The 19,380-nt window shown below is 39.5% G+C and overlaps 1 protein-coding gene across 5 annotated transcripts in view; it reads left to right on the forward strand.

Moving 5' to 3' along the window:
- LOC137788578 (ecto-NOX disulfide-thiol exchanger 2-like) overlaps positions 1 to 19,380 on the forward strand; it is a 152,493-nt gene that overhangs the window by 118,435 nt on the left and 14,678 nt on the right. For all 5 annotated transcript variants that reach the window (XR_011077770.1, XM_068581451.1, XM_068581474.1 and 2 more), the window contains 4 exons: positions 2,479 to 2,691; positions 9,242 to 9,348; positions 13,451 to 13,571; positions 17,187 to 17,374. Coding sequence is in view for 4 of the 5 variants with exons in the window: in XM_068581451.1 (XP_068437552.1) it covers positions 2,479 to 2,691; positions 9,242 to 9,348; positions 13,451 to 13,571; positions 17,187 to 17,374 (629 nt within the window). In the remaining variant the exon portion in view is untranslated. The remainder of the gene's footprint in view (positions 1 to 2,478; positions 2,692 to 9,241; positions 9,349 to 13,450; positions 13,572 to 17,186; positions 17,375 to 19,380) is intronic.

Here is a 19,380-nt window from a genome sequence, read left to right on the forward strand (position 1 = left end):
TTCTTTGTTGATCCCCAGTGACATTCGTGACTTTGCCTTCCCTCGTCCCTGTAACCTTAAAGCCAGTAATGCACTTGCCCTAAAATAGCTCAACAAATCCATTAGATTGTTTTTTTTTTAATGTTTTTTTTTTCTTTTCTATTAATAAAACCGAGTTTGGAGCGGTTTCTTGTGATTCGATCAACTGTTATTTGATTGTTGAAATGACAATGTATTGTCAAATCTGTTTAAATACAGAAGTAAATGCATGGCAGAACTAAATTTATTGAGAAAAGGCAGTGGATGATCTCACAGGACAATTATATTGTAGCTGAATTGCAGCACCATTTACTGGAAAGAAAAAGGCAGAGAAACAAAGAGGCGATAAGCTTTCTAATGGGGTATTTTTTTCTAATATACCAAGGTAAGACCTTATATGGGAAGTTGTGTATTTATGCTCAGGTAAAACCTCAGCTGAATACCCACCAATATCGCTAATATTCCTCCAGATTGTCTATTAATAATGCCGCTGCAGGGAGCCATGTATTATGAGACCCGAGTTTACCTTTAAACAAACAGGACCACCGCAGGGATTTATGAGATAACACCTTGATTCAATAACTGTTGCTGGGATATTTCATCATTCATGCAAGCTGTCTGATGATGTGTGTGTGTGTGTGTGTGTGTGTGTGTGTGTGTGTGTGTGTGTGTGTGTGTGTGTGTGTGTGTTTGTGTGCGTGTATGAGAGAGAATGTGAGTGAGTGAACGTAGCTTGAGGCGAGACACCCCAGGGAAAAACATTGTTTTTCATGCATTGGTCAGTTTTATGTTTTTAAACTCTTTTGCTTCCACAACATGTTTTCTTCAGAGTCGTGGAAAGAAAACATGTATGAAAAATGTTCACAGACTTGTGTAATGAACAGAATTTTTCCTATATTTTTAAAACTGTTTCTCAAAATGAATTTTGTCATTTGGTCAGTAGTAATTCAGTAGCACTCACATGCACCAAACGTTTCATTTCTATCTATATTAAGAAGGTTATTACTCAGGGGTTTGATAATATATCATAGCCTGATTTATAGAACATTTTGGCAATTGTTTTTTATTTTTTCTGTCTGTTGACAGCATTTCAGATTTATGGAGTAGAGATATCCCAAATTCCCCCTGTAAAAACCTTTGACCCTCGTCACATAACATTTTAAAACACTTTTTACATTTAAAAAAACGTCCTTAATGTAAGTAATCAGCTGTGGAAGTTTAATGGTGAAATAAATTAGTTACATTTGTTAAATCTTTTCACATGCAGTGTCTCCCCTAAACATGTATACAGCTGCCCCGCCGCTCTGCAAAGATACTATAATGTTTATGGTTCATGTGGATGATGCATGTGCACCACTCTTGGGGGGTGTGTGTGTGTGTGTGTGTGTGTGTGTGTGTGTGTGTGCGTGCGTGTGTGTGTTGTGTGGAGGTCCGAGGCAGTGTAACGGTTACTGACATCTTTGTGTGGGAGTGGATTCCTTCCCACTCTCCTCTGACTTGTGAGCAGCACAGCGAGGCAGCAGAGGGCCAGACGACAACAGCGGGAGACAACAATAGAAATCAATAAAGTCTCCTGGCATCATCTGATTATTCACCAGACAAAGCAGGAGTCGTGCTAAACAAGCTGAGCTTTGTGAACAGCAGCTATACTGTACAACACTGTTCTGAAGTCATTCGACAAGTTCTGTTTACCAAAGATATGTATATGTATAAAACAGACTGGTGCTGAGTGATTTAACCTCGCCACTATTCTTCTCATTTAACCTCCTGCTTTATGTTCAATGTATAACTGGAATCATTTGTTGTCCTCAGTCATATTGAATCCGTTCTTTTCCTTTCATCCGGAGATGACAGCAAGTTCTTGAAGTTATTTTAATCTCATCATCCTCATGTCCTAATTCTTTCTTCCCAGACACTCGTGTGTTCAACCTGGAGACAACCCAGTCTGCAATAGATGTCGCTCAGACAGCTTGTACAAACTTTAAAACACTGCACAAAGCATATTTCAATTGAATTTCAGCAGTTGAGATGACTTTTGCTATTTTTTCGACCTCACTTCTTTTCTTAAATATCTTTCTTATTTGGGTTGTTGTTGAACTTGTTGCCATCTGCCCTCTGAGCATCACATTGTTCAGAGTAAATCTGCAGAGGCAGCTTTTCCTTGATCCTGATGACCATTACACTCAACTTCTGTCCCTTTTTGCCGAGACGAGTTTGAGTTGGCACAGGCTGTTCTGTTATTGTGCTTCTGTTGTATTGCTTTATTTCCCTTCTTTTCCCCCTTTCAACCCTGAAGGCAGCACTTTAATAAAAAAAAATATTTGTATGTAGACTCCGCCCTCTTTCACCTCTGCCCAGATAACAGCAAATACACTGAGGGAAATTTTCTTTTCATTTCACCATGCTCATATTGACCCAGACTCTTGCTCCCTCCTCCTCATCTCCTCCCTTCTTCCCCAGATGACAATAAGTTTCCTGAAGCGGTGCGTGTGCTCCTGACCTGGCTGGAACGAGGTGAAGTCAACCGCAGAAACGCCAACAACTTCTACTCCATGATCCAGTCCTCCAACGGCCACATCCGCCGGCTGACGGGCGAGAAGAGTCAGCATGAGAAGGAGGTGGAAGAGGCCAAAGAGAAGTTCAGGGCTGCGATGTCCACCATACTGGCTCAATGTGAGTCCTCGAGTCCTCTCTGCTCAGCTGCACAGTGCATGTATATATAGAGTTTACTTCACTATACCTTTGTAGAACAAATATATATACACACACATCTTCAAATGTAACACGGCATACACAGGGCATAACTCATATTCACATTGTCTTCTGCCACTCCCATGCACAATTACCAGCAAACTATTTATATATCTGGCAAAAACTGTTTTCTTCAAGAATGGTGGGTTGCTTTATATGCAAATGATCATTTTGTGGGTTGAAATATTCCTCTTACTGTTCATGTGCATTCGTTGCAGAAGATATGTTCAGCTCACATATTTTGTTTATGGATCAGCAGGAGTTCAGTCATCTGAGCCATGAGTACACGGACTTTCAAAAGTCCACTTGTGTTTTAAAAAACACAAAGAGAAAAACAAACAAATACTTTTTAATTATTAAAAGTCATCTAAGCACAGTAAACAACCTGATTTGTGTCCCTCAACAGGAGATGCAATTATTGCATGAAGGTAGCATCATTACACAAAATAAACAGTTTAAAATGACCCACAGTAAAAAAAACTAAAAAAAAACGTTTTATTTGAGCGGCCAGACAATTTGGGAACAAAATAAAAGGATCTTTGTTTTCAACCAATGCAGCGTTTATGCCTCCACAGTTTACACTTGTGTTAAAGCGGAAACTTAAGACAAGAAGCTCTGACCAAAGTGTAACTGTACAGTCAAATAAACACTTTGAATTTATGTCTGGGAGGCACAAAACTACACTCCATTACAAAAGGACATGTTTTATGTTTACCAATAAATGTTTTCTTTGTGATTATTAATAAAGTGGGATTTGACCTCCTCTCTGATCTAACACTGGCTATGAACACTGTAACCCTTTCTACACTAATCAGAAATGTTGGTGCTTGTGTTTGTTGTAATTATGGCCAACACAAATTGGGTCTTCAGATGGAAAATTGGCCACCAGTCACAGAAATCTGATTTAGCAGTGAGTTCACAGGGTTGAAGATCATGTGGGCTCATTGAGCGTGTCCCTCTCAATCACAGATACATGCGCACAGTAAACAATTTATCCCGTGTAGAATAGCGCTCCATCCTACAGAATTTATGATTCAGTTATTGCTACACTTGAGAAACAGGTGCAATTGAAGCTACGCTGAAGTGATTCCCATGACACTCTGTAGTCTGCAGTTTATTCACAGGTCACCGCTCTGCACACGGCGTATCACATGTGCAAATACCTCGAGAGAAAGGCCAGGACATAAACACACTCTAACCCACACATTTTCACACATAAACACACACACACACACACACTTGCAGAACCCTTTACATGTAGGCAGTTTCTATCCTGCTGCCATGCTTTTATGGAAGGATAGAAAACTGACTTGCATTGAATCCAACCATGTTCAGGGACAGTGGGCTGCTGTAAAACTATTGGAAAAAACATTGTGGTTCAATGTCTTGTTCAAGGACACTTTGACATGCAGACAGTAGAAGGCTGGGATTGAACTGCCAACCTTGTAATAAAAAGGACCGGCTCTTCCCAGCGAGCCACGCCCACACACACATATTTTTCATTGACTTGAGCGAAACCTTTAGTGCAGCTACTTTTACTGCTGAACTCTCCAGCAGTGGCAAAGGTTTACTAGCTGCTTATGATAATTACACATGCAATGTAATTCGTATTCATTCCTTAAAGACAGCACATGCATAACCTGGACATAGACTACCTTTGGTTGATGTTGGGGCCACTCACAGCGGTTTAAGTCTTCTACATAGCCAGCTAGCGCATCAGCCTTAGACAGGGAAGCTGCAACAAGCTGTACATGAGATCAATCAGTCTGTAAATTAACATATTTCTTTGATCAAAATGAGATATAAAGTAAACTCTAAGCAACCTCTGAGTCAAGTAAAAATTACGTTGGGAGGACGGATACATCAGCTCACTAATTGGTTTTGGGCCAACAAAGAACAAATAACCAAAAGCAAGAGGATTGACTCTTGAAGAAGTCAGGTCATATCCCAAATCACAATTTGCCTGCACGGGCATTACAATCCGTACACAAACGAAACCCTCTGTGCTTAAAGATAGTATTTTACTGTACAATGTAAGTATAAAGTGCTTGTTATTATATTATTAAATAAGACATATGAGAAAGGAGTGGGTTCAACACAACAAATCTATCTTATATATCTTTCATTTATTCAGGTTGTCGTCTTTGTTACACTGCCATCTGTATTGCTATGTATTCATCATGTGTTACATGACAAAACTATGAATGATTAATTGGCTGGCAGAAATCAACAAAGGAGGATCGGTCCTCTGAAATCCTGGACGCATATTGATTTGCTTGCTTGTATTGATATCTGCATATGTCGTACTGGTTTCAAAAGGGACAATTGAAGTGTGTTGCAACCTCCTACGTCTTTCTCTCTTTGACCTCTCAATGTATGTCACTCTATACGTACTCCGTCAGTCAACTCACTCTCTTTTTTTATGTCTTTCTTTCTCATTCAAGGCCATGCACTTCCAATGCAATAATCCCTACAGACCCTTATTTGTAGTCATGATTTTGTCTTTCGATCGCTGTACCCATGCAAATGTCAACGCTGAGGTTAGTCTCCCATGAGGTGGATTTATATCCCATACCTGTGAACAAAAGACACATCCATATTTACCGGGCACTCCTTTTGTCAGAGATTGCCATCCAATGACACATTATTACAGGCATTATCACTTCTGTCACCTTGAGGAGAATTACCTTTATTGAAAAGTTCCTGACATTGTCCCTTGATTTTTTTTTTGTGGAAACAAGCAACTTGTTTCCCCCTCCCCCTTTTGCCTTCTTTGGCTTTGTCTTTTGCCCAAAAGAGTTTCTACAGTTCTTTCCCGAAACATTTTCAGCAACACAGTAATATTTCAAAATAAATTACTTCAGTTGATCCACCGTCTGTCATTTCTGTTACCAGGAGGTATAGATAGCTAGCGGGGAAAACAGAAGCGCTATCCTTTTCCTGTTTTGGTTGCGCAATGATTGACTCCCTTTGTGCTGTAAACCAAGCCTTCATTTTCCCAGCAGGTCATACTCTGTGGCAGAAATAAGGTCATAGTGACAGCGGGGTTGAGAAAGAACCAATCTAAACATTGATGGCGTTTCTATTGTGTCGTCATTTCTTGTGCAATCAAGATTTACTTCATAATGATATGTTTAAGCAAGAACAGCATGTCTAGTTTTCTGTCTTTCAGCGTACTGAATACACATGTGAGTCCACTCAGGAAATGTGACCAGAACGCGGCTGCATCCAGTGAACATTTGGGGTTGCATCCTATTGTATACTTTTCTGTATTCATTCATACTATGTGTGGGGGTCATCTACCTCTGTGCAGAGACTAGCTTTGTGCACATGTTGCATATAACTCTGAAAAGGTCACTAAATATTACGGACCACCTCCTTAACAGGTGTGTTGAGATGGATTTCATCAGTTACCTAGTTAGCTTACAGCATTACCTACCCCAAAAGCACTGCAAGCAATTATTATCCATCAGAGGATTTCTGTATATTGACACCTCCAACGGTTTGTCTTGGACATGCCTTTGCTTCTCAGGCATTCCTCTATCAAGTGCGGACTTCCCATTTTGCACCTGTTCTTACTAACTGGTCAGGGAATACAAGACCTTGTCCTTGTGTCCCTGTTAGCAGGGAAAATGAAAAACCCGATCAGGTGAATTGCTACTGCCACTGGCTGTCGTGTCCCTAACCACAGCTAGTTTCCAGAATAGCTTGCTCGGCTTGACTGCCTTCCATCAAAAACTGAGGAGAGTCTCCTGGGTGCTTTGCTCTTACCAGAAGGATTGTTTCACCACTCAGTACTTCTAGAGAGGAGGAAAAGGTCCAGTTAGAGCAGCCACTTCCTCTGTTGTCTGAGGTTTTCACCCTTTCAGGAAAGGGAGCTCTGTGTTCGGCTGCCAAGGCCAAGACACATCTCACCATCGGGTTAGGCGTTGGCACTCTATGGACCCTTTTCCTTTGACTCTTGGCCTGACCTACGGTGCTTCTTCATTGCATGATTAAGTAATCCTACTTTAATTTAAAAGACCAAATACTAAAGTAAACCTTATCATCCTTTACACACTCTATGTAAACTTAAAAAAAAAGATTTACAGACAAGAAGTTAACCATTTCAGTGACTCAGCACCTGTCACATCAATGCCCTATTAATAGATACATACTTACTAGCATATATCTACAATATAGCTGAAGCCCAGACGTACACATCCTGTGCTTGTATTAAAACCCATATTTTGATATTTTAAATAATGAAATACATGTGAATAAACAGAACATATACTGACAGTGATTGTGTAAACAAAGCACTAGATTGCTCTGGTCCACCATTCCCCATTGACCAGTGAAACTGTAACCAAGTAATCTGGTAATAAATGGTTTATTAATATCCACTGTAATCCTAACACACTTACACACATATTTCTTCTGAGGTGTAAATGCAGTTACCAATATAAGAGCCTCTCTATAGAGCCATAACGTAAGCGTGGGCGTCTTGGAGGGAAATGGTAATATCAATGCACTATAATCTAGCCCAGAGCTGATGCAGTTCTAACCCTGAACATATCAATAGTAGTCAGGATACAGTATGGGATGGTGACACAATGCATGGAGTTATACAGCAAGCTGGTTGTTTTTATATTGTTATTGCATTGAGTGATGGAGGTAATCTATTCAGATGAAATGCTGAGTTCACGGTCTCCCACTGTTGTCTAACAAGATAACCTCCAAAGTACTGCAATGGTCTCTCCAGAAGGAAGGAAAACAGCTAGTCAGCAAAAAACAAACATTAAAAACAAGTTTGTCTTGGCATCTTATGAATGCTTAAGTATTTAGGATTATTGATTAATACCTACTAGCCTGTACAGAAATCACAAAAGTAATGGTAGTAAGTAATAGTTATTAGTTACACAATGAGTCAACATTCAGTTCGTTCTTTAAAATTGCTTTCATGCTGAAAACATTTTTGCTACAAAACTATAACTGAAATGATAAGAAAGGAAATTACTGTATGTATGTCAGTGTTTATTTTAATGTCTACCATTGCCACCGTGCAGGTTGTGTTAATAATCAGGCATCCAACTTGATAAAAAAACCCAACAACCTTCAAAGTCTTAGGCCTATGTCAAATATATTTTTGTTTTAAATGTCTTGACTCATTTCTTATCTTATCTGACTGATCTGAGCTGCATTTTCCCCTTTAAGCAAACAACAATCGATGTGGGCTGTTTGTTGCCTCATTGTCTGACAATCCATACTCATCAAATGCACGTTTACCTCTGTGAGAGGACTTCATGGCTCCCAACTGCAGTATCATTTCATGTTTGGCTGGTAAACATTTTAAACATTACAGTATGTCCTATTTCTCAAATGACTCAAAGCAGGTTTCCTATAAACCCCACTGCTTTGTGTCACAACTCGATGTTGCTTCTTGGGTTGAAAGTGTCTTTCTTTGCCTTAGGGAAGACAATAAACAGAGAAGAGTTTTGTTGTTTTTTATTTTTTTATTTGCTTTTGAGTCAACCTACCATCTGCTAGTGCCAAAAACTCAAGCAAGCTTTCGTGCAATTTGCACATGAGGAACAACATCCTATTTCTAATTTGAATCTCTCTTTACGCCAAAGAATTGCAAATTTAGACTGTTACAAGATATTAAACTCTGTTTTGGCGCCAGACGATCCTGGTAATGTTTTCATTGATGGTCTCATGTAGTTACAGTACACAATATTAAGAAATGAATGTGAAAATGATTTGATAATGCGACACTTAGTATAACAATTATTCTTCCTAGAGAATGGTTTATTATCTGGAACATTGTCTTCTTTCTTTCTTTGATTTCAAAGAATAAGCAAGTTATTTATAGCTCCAAGCATTTTTATCAAGCGATAGGGATCTCTCATGGGCCCAACTATTAGAACAAATTTCACATGAAAACTACCATTTATTCCATGTCTTCAACAGTTGCGCAATTTTGATATGTAATCTTTGTGTAGATGTTGAAGCATAGAGCGTTTGCTTCTCCTCTCGCATTAATAACTCACCCCTCTTTAAATTATTATATCCTTCAACTTTAAAGAACCAAACAATCCGGTGTCTTCACAGTCAAGAGTTTTTGATCCTACGCACCTGTCTGGGCGACTTCTTCAATGTGAGAACTTTGCTGTGATAATATCATCAAAAGCAAACACACCAAATCTGATCAAGACAAGATGAGGAAAATATACTTGGAGATATGTATATATATGTATATATGTTGAGACTGAAGGCCTTTACAACGTGTGATATGTGACATCATGATGTCAAGTAAGATCCCCTTGTAATGCTATGTGCCTATATGTGTAATTAAGTCAATAAACATGTATCAATATACATGACACAGGTCTGACACATATACAGCTCTTTTTCCCCAGCTGAATTGATTGTATTAGTTCTTCCCTCTCTTTCCCTCATTTCTCTTTACATCTACACATTTATTTCACAGTTGAAGAGATTGTGTCTGTATTCAACGCTGCTTCCAAACAAAAGGCATGGGACCATTTCTCCAAAGCTCAGCGGAAGAACCTGGACATGTGGCGCACGCAGGTGGAGGTTGGTATTGTGTTGTCCCTCCTTTTTATTGCCGTATGTACAAGTATATATGTGTGTATTAATGTCAGTCTGTCTGTCTGTCTGTCTGTCTGTCTGTATGTATGGATGGATGGATGGATGGATGGATGTATGTATGTATGTATGTATGTATATAAGTGTGTATGTATGTATGTATGTATGTATGTATGTATGTATGTATGTATGTATATAAGTGTGTATGTATGTATGTATGTATGTATGTATGTATGTATGTATGTATGTATGTATGTATGTATGTATGTATGTATGTATGTATATAAGTGTGTGTGTATGTATGTATGTATGTATGTATGTATATAAGTGTGTGTGTATGTATGTATGTATGTATGTATGTATGTATGTATGTATGTATGTATGTATGTATGTATGTATGTATGTATGTATGTATGGAGGTAGCTGTTTGTATTTTTGGTAAGCAGCTACATAGCAGATGAAATGCTTTTGGAGTTAAGTCTATCAAACATATAATAGTGTATAATTTTTAATAGCTGAGTAAACAACAGCAAGGGGCCTAAAATGTAACCCTGTTGGACTCCAAAAAGAGGAGGTTTGTTTCTACTGCGAGCTCTGTGGTTTGGAGCAGAACTATTCAATTACAAGTTAAAGTGTGACCCAATTGAATAAGACAAGCTTGAAGTGTCAAGTGCTAACCTAACAAAGAAAATAAATCTATAGTTTAATCTTCTCCTATTTGCTTTTAAAATAGATACTTAGTTTCGGGGTATGATGATTATGTCTATTCAAATTAGTTTTTTCTGTCACGCAGCTTAAAAACCTTAAAAAGCTTGAAGAAAAGGACAACGGATGATAGTGAAGCAAACATTTTTTATCACTCAACATTTTCAAAATATATTTGTCGATAACCAAAAACAAACTCAAATCCTATTCAGTTGTTCGCCTGTCTGCGGTATTAATTATAGTTACCCAATTTACACTTGCTATTAAAATGAGATCTGTATTTTGATACCTCACATATATAAAGGGAATAAGCTTGTGATTAAAAGTTGTAAATGATCACATTCACATTTTCAGGCAGGATCAAAATAAATCGAATGTCTATTAATAAAAGGTGTAAATGAAAAGGGCCTATGATCAGATGTCATAACCCTGATAACAGATTGCATGTTAATACACGTCAATACCAGGAGTAAATGAGGTTTTAAAGTCACACGTTTCTGGCTGATGTTTTGTTTCTTGCTTCAATGAGCAGGTGACTTAGAGTTTATGTTGATGCCTCTCTGCTGCTCTAAACTCATAATTTGCTGCCTGCTGTCATATGTATAAAGACAGGAACATAACTGCATTGGTGCTTGTTTGGGCGGTAAATTGAGGTTATCCATCTCATCCTCGTTTCTGACACTGACAGGGCTTTGCTTTTTTATTATTATATACTGTCAGACAAATGGTACGTTTATTATGGAGAAGATTTTTGTTTAATGGATTCTAGGTGTAGACATGATGGGTCAAATTTCGATCCGCTGAAAGTCTCCAAATGTCGGCGTGTAAAAAGTGTTGAATTGGAAGTTTAATATACAGCCAGATATCACACACACACACACACACACACACACACACACACACACACGCACACGCGCACACACAGTTTCATGCACTTACAGAAGCACTGCGCATAATGGGTTATAGCCACAGACCGAAAACGCACGTCAATGCACATCAAGCTTCGTCACAGCATGTTGCTGAAACATGTTCTCTGCTGAATGTCAATGAGGTCTTATTCTTTGTGAATATTCATGTACAGTATCAAAAGAGAATAGCGTTCATTCCGCTCCATCCGCTGCAGATCTATGTAAATGCTTGTACGTTTCCAGAAATAGATCGTGACATTAACAAGCATTCAGAACAGCTGCTAGGAGCTGTCCGCATTAGTGTTGATACATTATTCACACTTTACACTTTAACCCACAAATATTGATTTGCTGTTAGGCGGGCCACCATGCGTCTCCACATTGCTGTTAGCTTCCTAGTGTACTGACAGTACTCTTTGCATCAGAGGTTTTAACACGCCAGGTCAGTGTTTGTTCCGGATCCTGATGTTTGCTGCTGCTGGTGATGAAGAGCCTGATGCGTTCATCGTAAGTGAAAATCAGTTCCTGTAATATTCTCAGTCCCCCAGTTAGGCTGGGTGATGTTTCCATCACCGTACCTGTAATAAGACAAAGTGCCTCACCATCTGCACATCAGGCAGACTCAGGCAGGAGCAAATCAAAATCCAATGAGTCACAAAGTTATTTCTCTTTTATTCATCGCATTCTCTATTTCTGGAAAATTGCCCATCCTTATATGAATGCTTTTTATTTGAAAATATATATAGTGTTTGTAAGACACTTGTGATGCTCAATGACATTTTACAGATGAAGAAAAGGTGAAGAAAATATGCAACCTGGAGTATGCGTTACATTAGCAAAACAATAATGATGAAATCTCCCGGCTAGAGGAGCGGTGGAAATCATTTTTTTTATTGACATTTCATGCATGCTAATACGCTGTAAATGCTAAACGTTAACATGTTAGCATTATCCTTGCATGCTGAGTTTAGGATTTAGCCTGAATGAGACCATCCTTCAAGGAAAAAAATAATTCCCATGAACAACATGTTTAAAATGAATTTCAAGAGACGAAGCCCTCTAGTGTCAGCCGGAGTTACGTCTCTTTCCATTGTTATCGGACCACAGGTGGAGGATGTCAAAGAAGATGGTTGGACAGCAAAATGTCAGACTATTTGATTCTTCTTTAACCATCAATACAGTTGTAATCACATGAAATTGGTTATTATTGTTCCCTGACCTTAACACCATCACTACTTTAATCTGTAATCTCTCTGTGAAGGTTTTGTTCCATTCTTCATTTCTGAAATATGTGAATGTAACACACCCTTTGTTGGTTATTTGTAGGTTATTTTTTTAAAGGGACGATGTTATCTTGAATACAACTGTTGTGAGTTTGTTGAAAGTCTCAATGTATTGAAAACGTCATCGTATCATATTACTGTCGAGGCTTCTGCTGGGAAGGAAATCCTCTGCACAGACAAAATGTCACGTCCCTTCTGGCTCTCACAAAGGTGAAGCCTCGCAGTTCCCCCTCTCCTTTGACACGGCACAGAATACTGAAGTGGACCAATTGAATTATAAGTTGGTTGAGGAAAACAGATCTAACCGCCATTGCAGTTGTTCCATAGTGTGTTGCTACTCCACCATTGAGATTGCTTTAGAAATTGTCTGAATTGGAATGTTCTGTCTCCATTGTATGTAAAAAAAAAACACAAACAGACATTAACAAGGTTGTTTTTTTGTCATGTTTTATTCACGACTGCTTTGGAGCAATGCAGTACGGCATATTAGGGGGTTATTGGTGTTCACAGCAAGATGTCAGATTCAAGAAGGATTACATTGCTCTTTGATCTCCATTTCTTTAACATGCTCAATAGTCTATTTTACTCACACTGTCGTTTGTCTGTCCTATACTTTCACACTGCATTAACCAGAGAGGAAAGGCTTTGTGCCCTCCACATGACAATAGAATAGATGCACACTCCTCCTGCGTGTGTGTGCGCGTGTGTGTGATTACCACTCAATAATGGTAAGGCAGGGGGACAGTGTGAGCTCTCTCTGCACGGCCAAAATGTACCAGGCTAACCTTGTCAAAGTACTTTCACATTATTTTAAATTATGTTATCTAGATCAACCTAATATTCACTGCAGGTGATCATATTTTTCCCTCCTTGGCGGCTCAATTCATATGTGAGTTTCAGGGGGTGATGTGTTATGCTGTTGCCACTTCCACCTCTGACTAATGCAGCATAAGCCTGTATGAGTGTAGGAGGGTGTCATTCACACCATGCAAGCCAGGTGTGTGTGTGTGTGTGTGTGTATTCCAAGGCTTCATGTATGCATGTCTGGCTCCTGGTAACCTTGAGCTAAAAAGTGTGTGTGTGCTTGTGTCTGCGTATGTGCGTGTGTGTGTGTGTGTGTGTGTGTGTGTTTTGCATTGTTCCAGTACATCCACAATGCAGCTATTCAGTTTCTCCTGTTTTGGTGTGTTGCAGAAGATTAGAAACGCGCACAACGAGCAGCTGATGGGCATCGGGGGAGAGGAGGAGATGGAGATGTCGGAAGATGACATGGAAGACTCCTCCCCTTTCAACAGTAAAGACTCTGAGGACTCAGGTACAAATATTGGGAATGACACTAAACAGTGCACAGGTGCTAAATGATGTGGGTGCTGTCACACATAAACTTATGAGCAGCAAATTCCATGTCACCTGTGTTTTTGGCTTAAAGGTGAACGTAATCTGTAATAACTTTGATGCACAGAATTGCAGCAGAAATAAATTCTCTGTAAAAACAGCACTGATGGACATTCGGCATCCATTTAATTGAGGACAAAATTCCCGATTTCTAAAATAGCGAGCTGAGCTGTGACTACAGCCCTCGCAACACCATCCACTCTACGTTTGAAGAGCTGTCACAAGCTCCATTATGGATTGATCAACACCACACTCAAAAATAGTTTTTTAACGTGTGAAAGAACTGAGTAATCCAAAACCCAGTAAGAATCAGTAGACTGTAATTGGTTTGGAGCTGGCTTTTGGTTTTTAATCAACTGTTTCTGGTTGTACCAGAGATAGCAACACGTGTGCTTACACTTCTGAATGAATTTGTCTCCTCTTGGATGCATTTCACAAAACTAATCAGCAGCATTTCAAGTTTTTTTGCTCTCATATCAAAAGATGTTCTGGCCTTAGAAAGTGGAGGTAAACGTTCGCCCACAGTATCATTTGATTCTCCTCAGTGGAGCACGGTATTGCTCCCTTGTAATTGTTCAATGTGTTCATGAAAGTAATTCTGCAAAAATCTGTTAGTATAGTAATTGTAGACAAATTGGGGTCAATCAAATGGGTTGCACAAAAAATTGCATTACAAATGTTCATAAAGGAGCCCCTGGAAATCATTGAATCCTAAATCACACACACAAACACAGAGACGGCGAATCACGGCCTGCATTGCCTCTGAAAAGAACTTGTAACCTGATATTAGAAACAGGCGACACAATAACAGATAAAAGGTGGTGCCGAACAGGAAATGGAGCTAATCTTTTAAAATCTCTTGTCTGAGGGAAAGTTGTGCCCTTTAGGCTTCATATTGTGAGATGCTTTGTTATTATTACTGCAGTGAATCTCTGCAATGATAAATCTGATATGCGACCAACGGAAATACCTGTGAAATTAAACAGGGAATAAGGCTAGCATTGCGGAAGCTTCTTCTAATGAAAATGTGTCATATCGGGGGCGTACTTTGTGGAATTTGATACATTATGTAGCTGGGTATACAGAACACAGCGTGCACACGGACAAATAGGAAAAAAGAAGCTAAAAAAGACATCTCACAACAAGTTCTGGCTGAGGGTTTTCTGTCACAACATACAGATTAATGTTCAAATGAACTGTTGTTATTCTCCCAGCGAGGTGCGTTTGTGTGTGCATGGATGCCTTCAGGTGCATGTGTTTGGCCACTGGTGATAACATTTAGAGAGCAAATACAAGGGAGATTGGACAGTATCTGGCCAAACTGCTAGCTTTCCTTAGGCAGCAAGTTATTAAGACTTGATGATCAATACTATCCTCAGCCCATCATCCATGCCTCACTGAATACTGCAGGGAGAAAACACACAAGCGGGGTCTCCATATCCATCGTTATTTTATCAATCATTTGCAATTTAATCATGTTTCCACACAGCGCTTGAGAATAATAATAATGTGTTCCTTTCAAAGTATTTCTTGACACACAAAGACACATATAACATTATGCCAGCATCAGAGATATGTTAATGTGACTCATGTGTTGATCACAATTCAGGATATTGTTACCGTCTAATCTGTCATCAATTGTGCACCATCCTCGATGAAATATTAGACATCTTATTATTGGGTGTCACATTTAACACCCAATGCAGGCTTACATTTTAAATAATTTGATGAATAACAAGGAATGTGAGTGATGTGAATACACCCCTCTCGATACAATCTGAAGGATTGAGCTGTGGAATTGTACAATGCAGATTATGCAGTTTAGCTGTTTGCAGTGCTGGAGAGAATGGATCTTATTCGCACAGCTCACTTATATTCTTGTCACTTTTGCTCTTTTGGGAATTGCCGTAGAAAAAAACAACAACTGAAGTTCATGAAATATGCATTTATTCAAACTGTGCATCCCACAAAAGTGTGAAAACAAGAAAAATAATCTTAATATACAAGAAAGCATTGTAGAAACGTTTCTGATGCTGCCATTGAGAATAACACGCAAAAAGACTAAAATCGGGATAAAACTTAGAGTAAGTGTGTGTGTGTGTGTGTGTGTGTGTGTGTGTGTGTGTGTGTGTGTGCTACAGGTAGACATCAGGGACACATCAAGCTCTCGAGCCGCCCCATATGGAGAACAGATCACCAAAGACTGGGTTGACACCAGTTGACTTGATTCAACAGCAGAAGGAAGCTCAGACTGTGATGTACTTGTGTTTATTATAACTGTAGGAAATAAAAAGCTTTAAGGCACCAGGATACTCCATCAGAACTTCTTGTCGGACAGTCAAGCAGCTTCAGAAACCTCCATGATGCTCATGTGCTCATGTTTGAGCAATGTCACACCTCTTTGCCGGGTGGCTTTTCACCTGCCTTCCACGGCTTTTAAAAGAGGTAAAAACACTATTAACGTTGTTGGATGTTCAGATATTATTATCCAAATATGTAACATGAACCCGGCACACAGATGCATGATGGTCAGTCTGTTTGTCCGAGGCTTCAACAGGAGCGTAACACTTAAAGACGAACTCAACCTATATTCTAAACTGAAAGTTCATTTCACCATAGATGTTAAAAGATTTGTCTGAAGCAGACATCATTGTTTAACCGTTTTAAACCTTTGTGCATAATCTTTATCGTGAAATGAATCCATCAACTGTGTCATGTACACGATATATGAGCCAATCATTTGCCAATTGTCGGATATTACGTTGGAGTCGGCACCATCTTACATTTTCAAGCCTCTCTTTGTTACTTTCCTGAAATTTCTGTTTGGCCATTTATTTATATATTTTAGCCATGAAAAGCAAATCAATACATCTGTGTTTTTTTTTCTGTTGCTCAGTCACACTGAGGTCAGTGTGAATTGAATTTCTTCAGAAAACTTAATAAGAGAAAAAGAAGAATCCCATTGAAGTCAGAAGCATGCTACAAGATAAAAGCGCTTATTCCCATTTTTCAAAAGGAGTTGTATTTTAGTGCTGCATGGGAACATCATTTCTTAAACACTCTCATACTCTGCGTTTAGTTCACAATGTAAAAGGGGATAATGAGTCTTGTTCTGTGAGTCTCTGGGGAGTTCCTCCACCCTTTTATTCAGAGTAAACAGAATTATTTTTGTGCAGCGTTATATGATATTAGATATATGAGAATACTATTGACAGTATGAAGTCATGGATGTATTTGTACTATTATGTAATGCTGACAGATGTTTCAATTTAGCCATAAACGACGGACTATTTGTGAAAATATATCTCACATTTGACAGTTCGGTATGTTTTCTTTTAGGGAGTTTTACTGGCATTCACGATTATATAGCAAGAGCTTGTAATGTCAAGCATCAGCGACTCTCCTTGTTGTCTGACTGGGAGTTGCACGGGGAGAGAACAATAACGTTTAGACAGAAACTAGACCGATTACATGCTTTGCTCGGCAGTGTAATAATGTGTCATTGTGTGTGTTTGTGTACCTTGTGACTCCGTAGGTGTTTCCCAAGCCGAAGCCTTAAAGGAGGAGAACGACTCACTGCGCTGCCAGCTGGACGCCTACAGGAACGAGGTGGAGCTGCTCAAACAGGAGCAAGGCAAGAACCAACCAATCAGCAGTGAGGAGGACAACACACACTCCCAGCAGCTCAGCTTCCTGCAGCAGGCTCTGCAAGGCATGCAGAAGGTAAGGTGGCATATGGAAACAAACCAAAGGTTCCTTTAATATCAGGGAGGAAAATGAGAAAGTAAAATAACCAATGCAAAAATAAAGAACATTACATTTATCCAAAGATGGACTGTATTGGTAAAGGAGACATTTATTGAATTTATATCATCTCACTTGTCAGTCGTTTGTGCAATAAGCTGTATATTATTGAGTAACATGAAACCGAATAGAATAAATGTCATTAATACATTCATAACCTCTCAACTGCAAACATATATACACCTGAACGAGTGGTTAAATATTGCACGAGTCTTTTTTCTCTCTCCAAAAACAGCAGCAAAAAACATTTTCTTTCCCGTGTAGCATTTTCTGTTTTCAGCATTTTCTTGCTGATTAAGAGATCACTCGACCGTCGCTTGAAACAAGTCGCTTTGCATAGATAACAGGTGAAATGTCTTTGGAAATGATTGAGTAATCAGGACAAGAAGACAAAAAAAACAAAAGCCCCATTTCAGTCACTCAGGACTGGACACGACAACAACCCTCAGCTACTTTCTGTCTGGCTCAAATCAGCGGGAGTTAAATGTTTATTGCTGTGAAAGTAGCTTTAATCTTGCCTTTCCTGTTTTGTTCATGATATTGCAAACTCATCAGAAAGCCTTTTTTTTTTAGAGTGAATCATATCAGCTTTGGCTTATCACAGCGGATAGTAATCAGTGATTCAACAATCAGATCAGACCGTGCTCAGAGATATTGCAGGTCATCCTCAGGGGCGATAACATTGTAAAAGTATGTGCTGGCACAGAAACAAGCCGAGGAACATCGCTTTCAGAGGAATCTATGTTTACCAACGTGGTCACGTTTGTCATTGCACTGTTAAAGTGGCCTTAAAGCAGCTCCCATCAACGTCTTCTTGAAGCTTTCCGTCCAGCAGTGGGACTGACGTATAATAGTCCTTGTCACAGAAAAGTCTCTTTTCTTACTGATGATTCTGAAGTGAAACTGAAAATGTTCAAGATGAGGATCAATATGTTCCCTTTGTAGGTCGTTCTGAAGTTAAGTTTGTCAAATTAGATTTTAGGGGTCAGAGTTAGCATGACATTTTTACCATTGGGATGCCGCCTCTCTGTTTCTGTTAACTGTGTGTTGGAGCGAGGAGCCAGACACCGTAGGGCGCTGATCACATACAAATACAAATCTGTACTCAACTAAATATAATGGAAACAATTCAAATGTGTTTTAGCACATTATGACATTTTTGTGTGGCAGTACTGTACAGTCGGCGATAGAGTGTCCGTAGACTGTAGACCTTGATGCTCAGATTAACCACGTGTCCCTGCCATCCACCGGCCGCTCTCTCCAGAGACCTGCAGCCAGCTCACAGACGGGTCTGTGAGGGCCAACCTGGCAGCGGCCCGGACCCCCGCGGCTGCTTCCAGGTGTATTTAAAGGCCCTGTACACCCAAACAGGTGGTTTCATGGATTCTGTCTGATTACACCTCTGCTCAGGTCGATGCTAACCGGAGGGGAAAAATGCGCGAGCTCCCTAAACGCCATGCACCAATTAAGATGATGAGGGCCTTAATTGTCCCGCCCGAACAAATGAAGCAAACTAACAAGAGAGTGCGGCGTCAGTCTACACACACACACGCACACACACACACACACACACACACAGTCCTGAGGAGCTGAACCGTGATCAGGTAGTGAAAACACCTGTGTATATACGTGGGAATTTCAGGATTTAGTAAGTAATATTCATCTTTTAATTGTGATGAGATCTATAATGTTGCCTATTTGTACAGCGGATTGTGGTTTGTTTATCTTTACAGTGCACTGGGGTGAAACTGTCTGCCGCACCTTTCCCATTTTCTCCACTGTAGTTCAATTTGAGGACACTTGTGTTTGGGAGCTGCGGGCATGTGTTGGCGGAGGGCTCGGGATGTAATGTGTGGTAATAGAGTTTGGCATTTAGACAGAAATTACACCCTTTGAATGGATAAAACAAAACAAGAAAGCAGAAA

This window comes from Clinocottus analis, unplaced genomic scaffold, assembly GCF_023055335.1.
Source record: "Clinocottus analis isolate CAN_PGR_092001 unplaced genomic scaffold, fCliAna1.0.p SCAF_10, whole genome shotgun sequence".
NCBI classification, from domain to species: Eukaryota; Metazoa; Chordata; class Actinopteri; order Perciformes; family Cottidae; genus Clinocottus; species Clinocottus analis.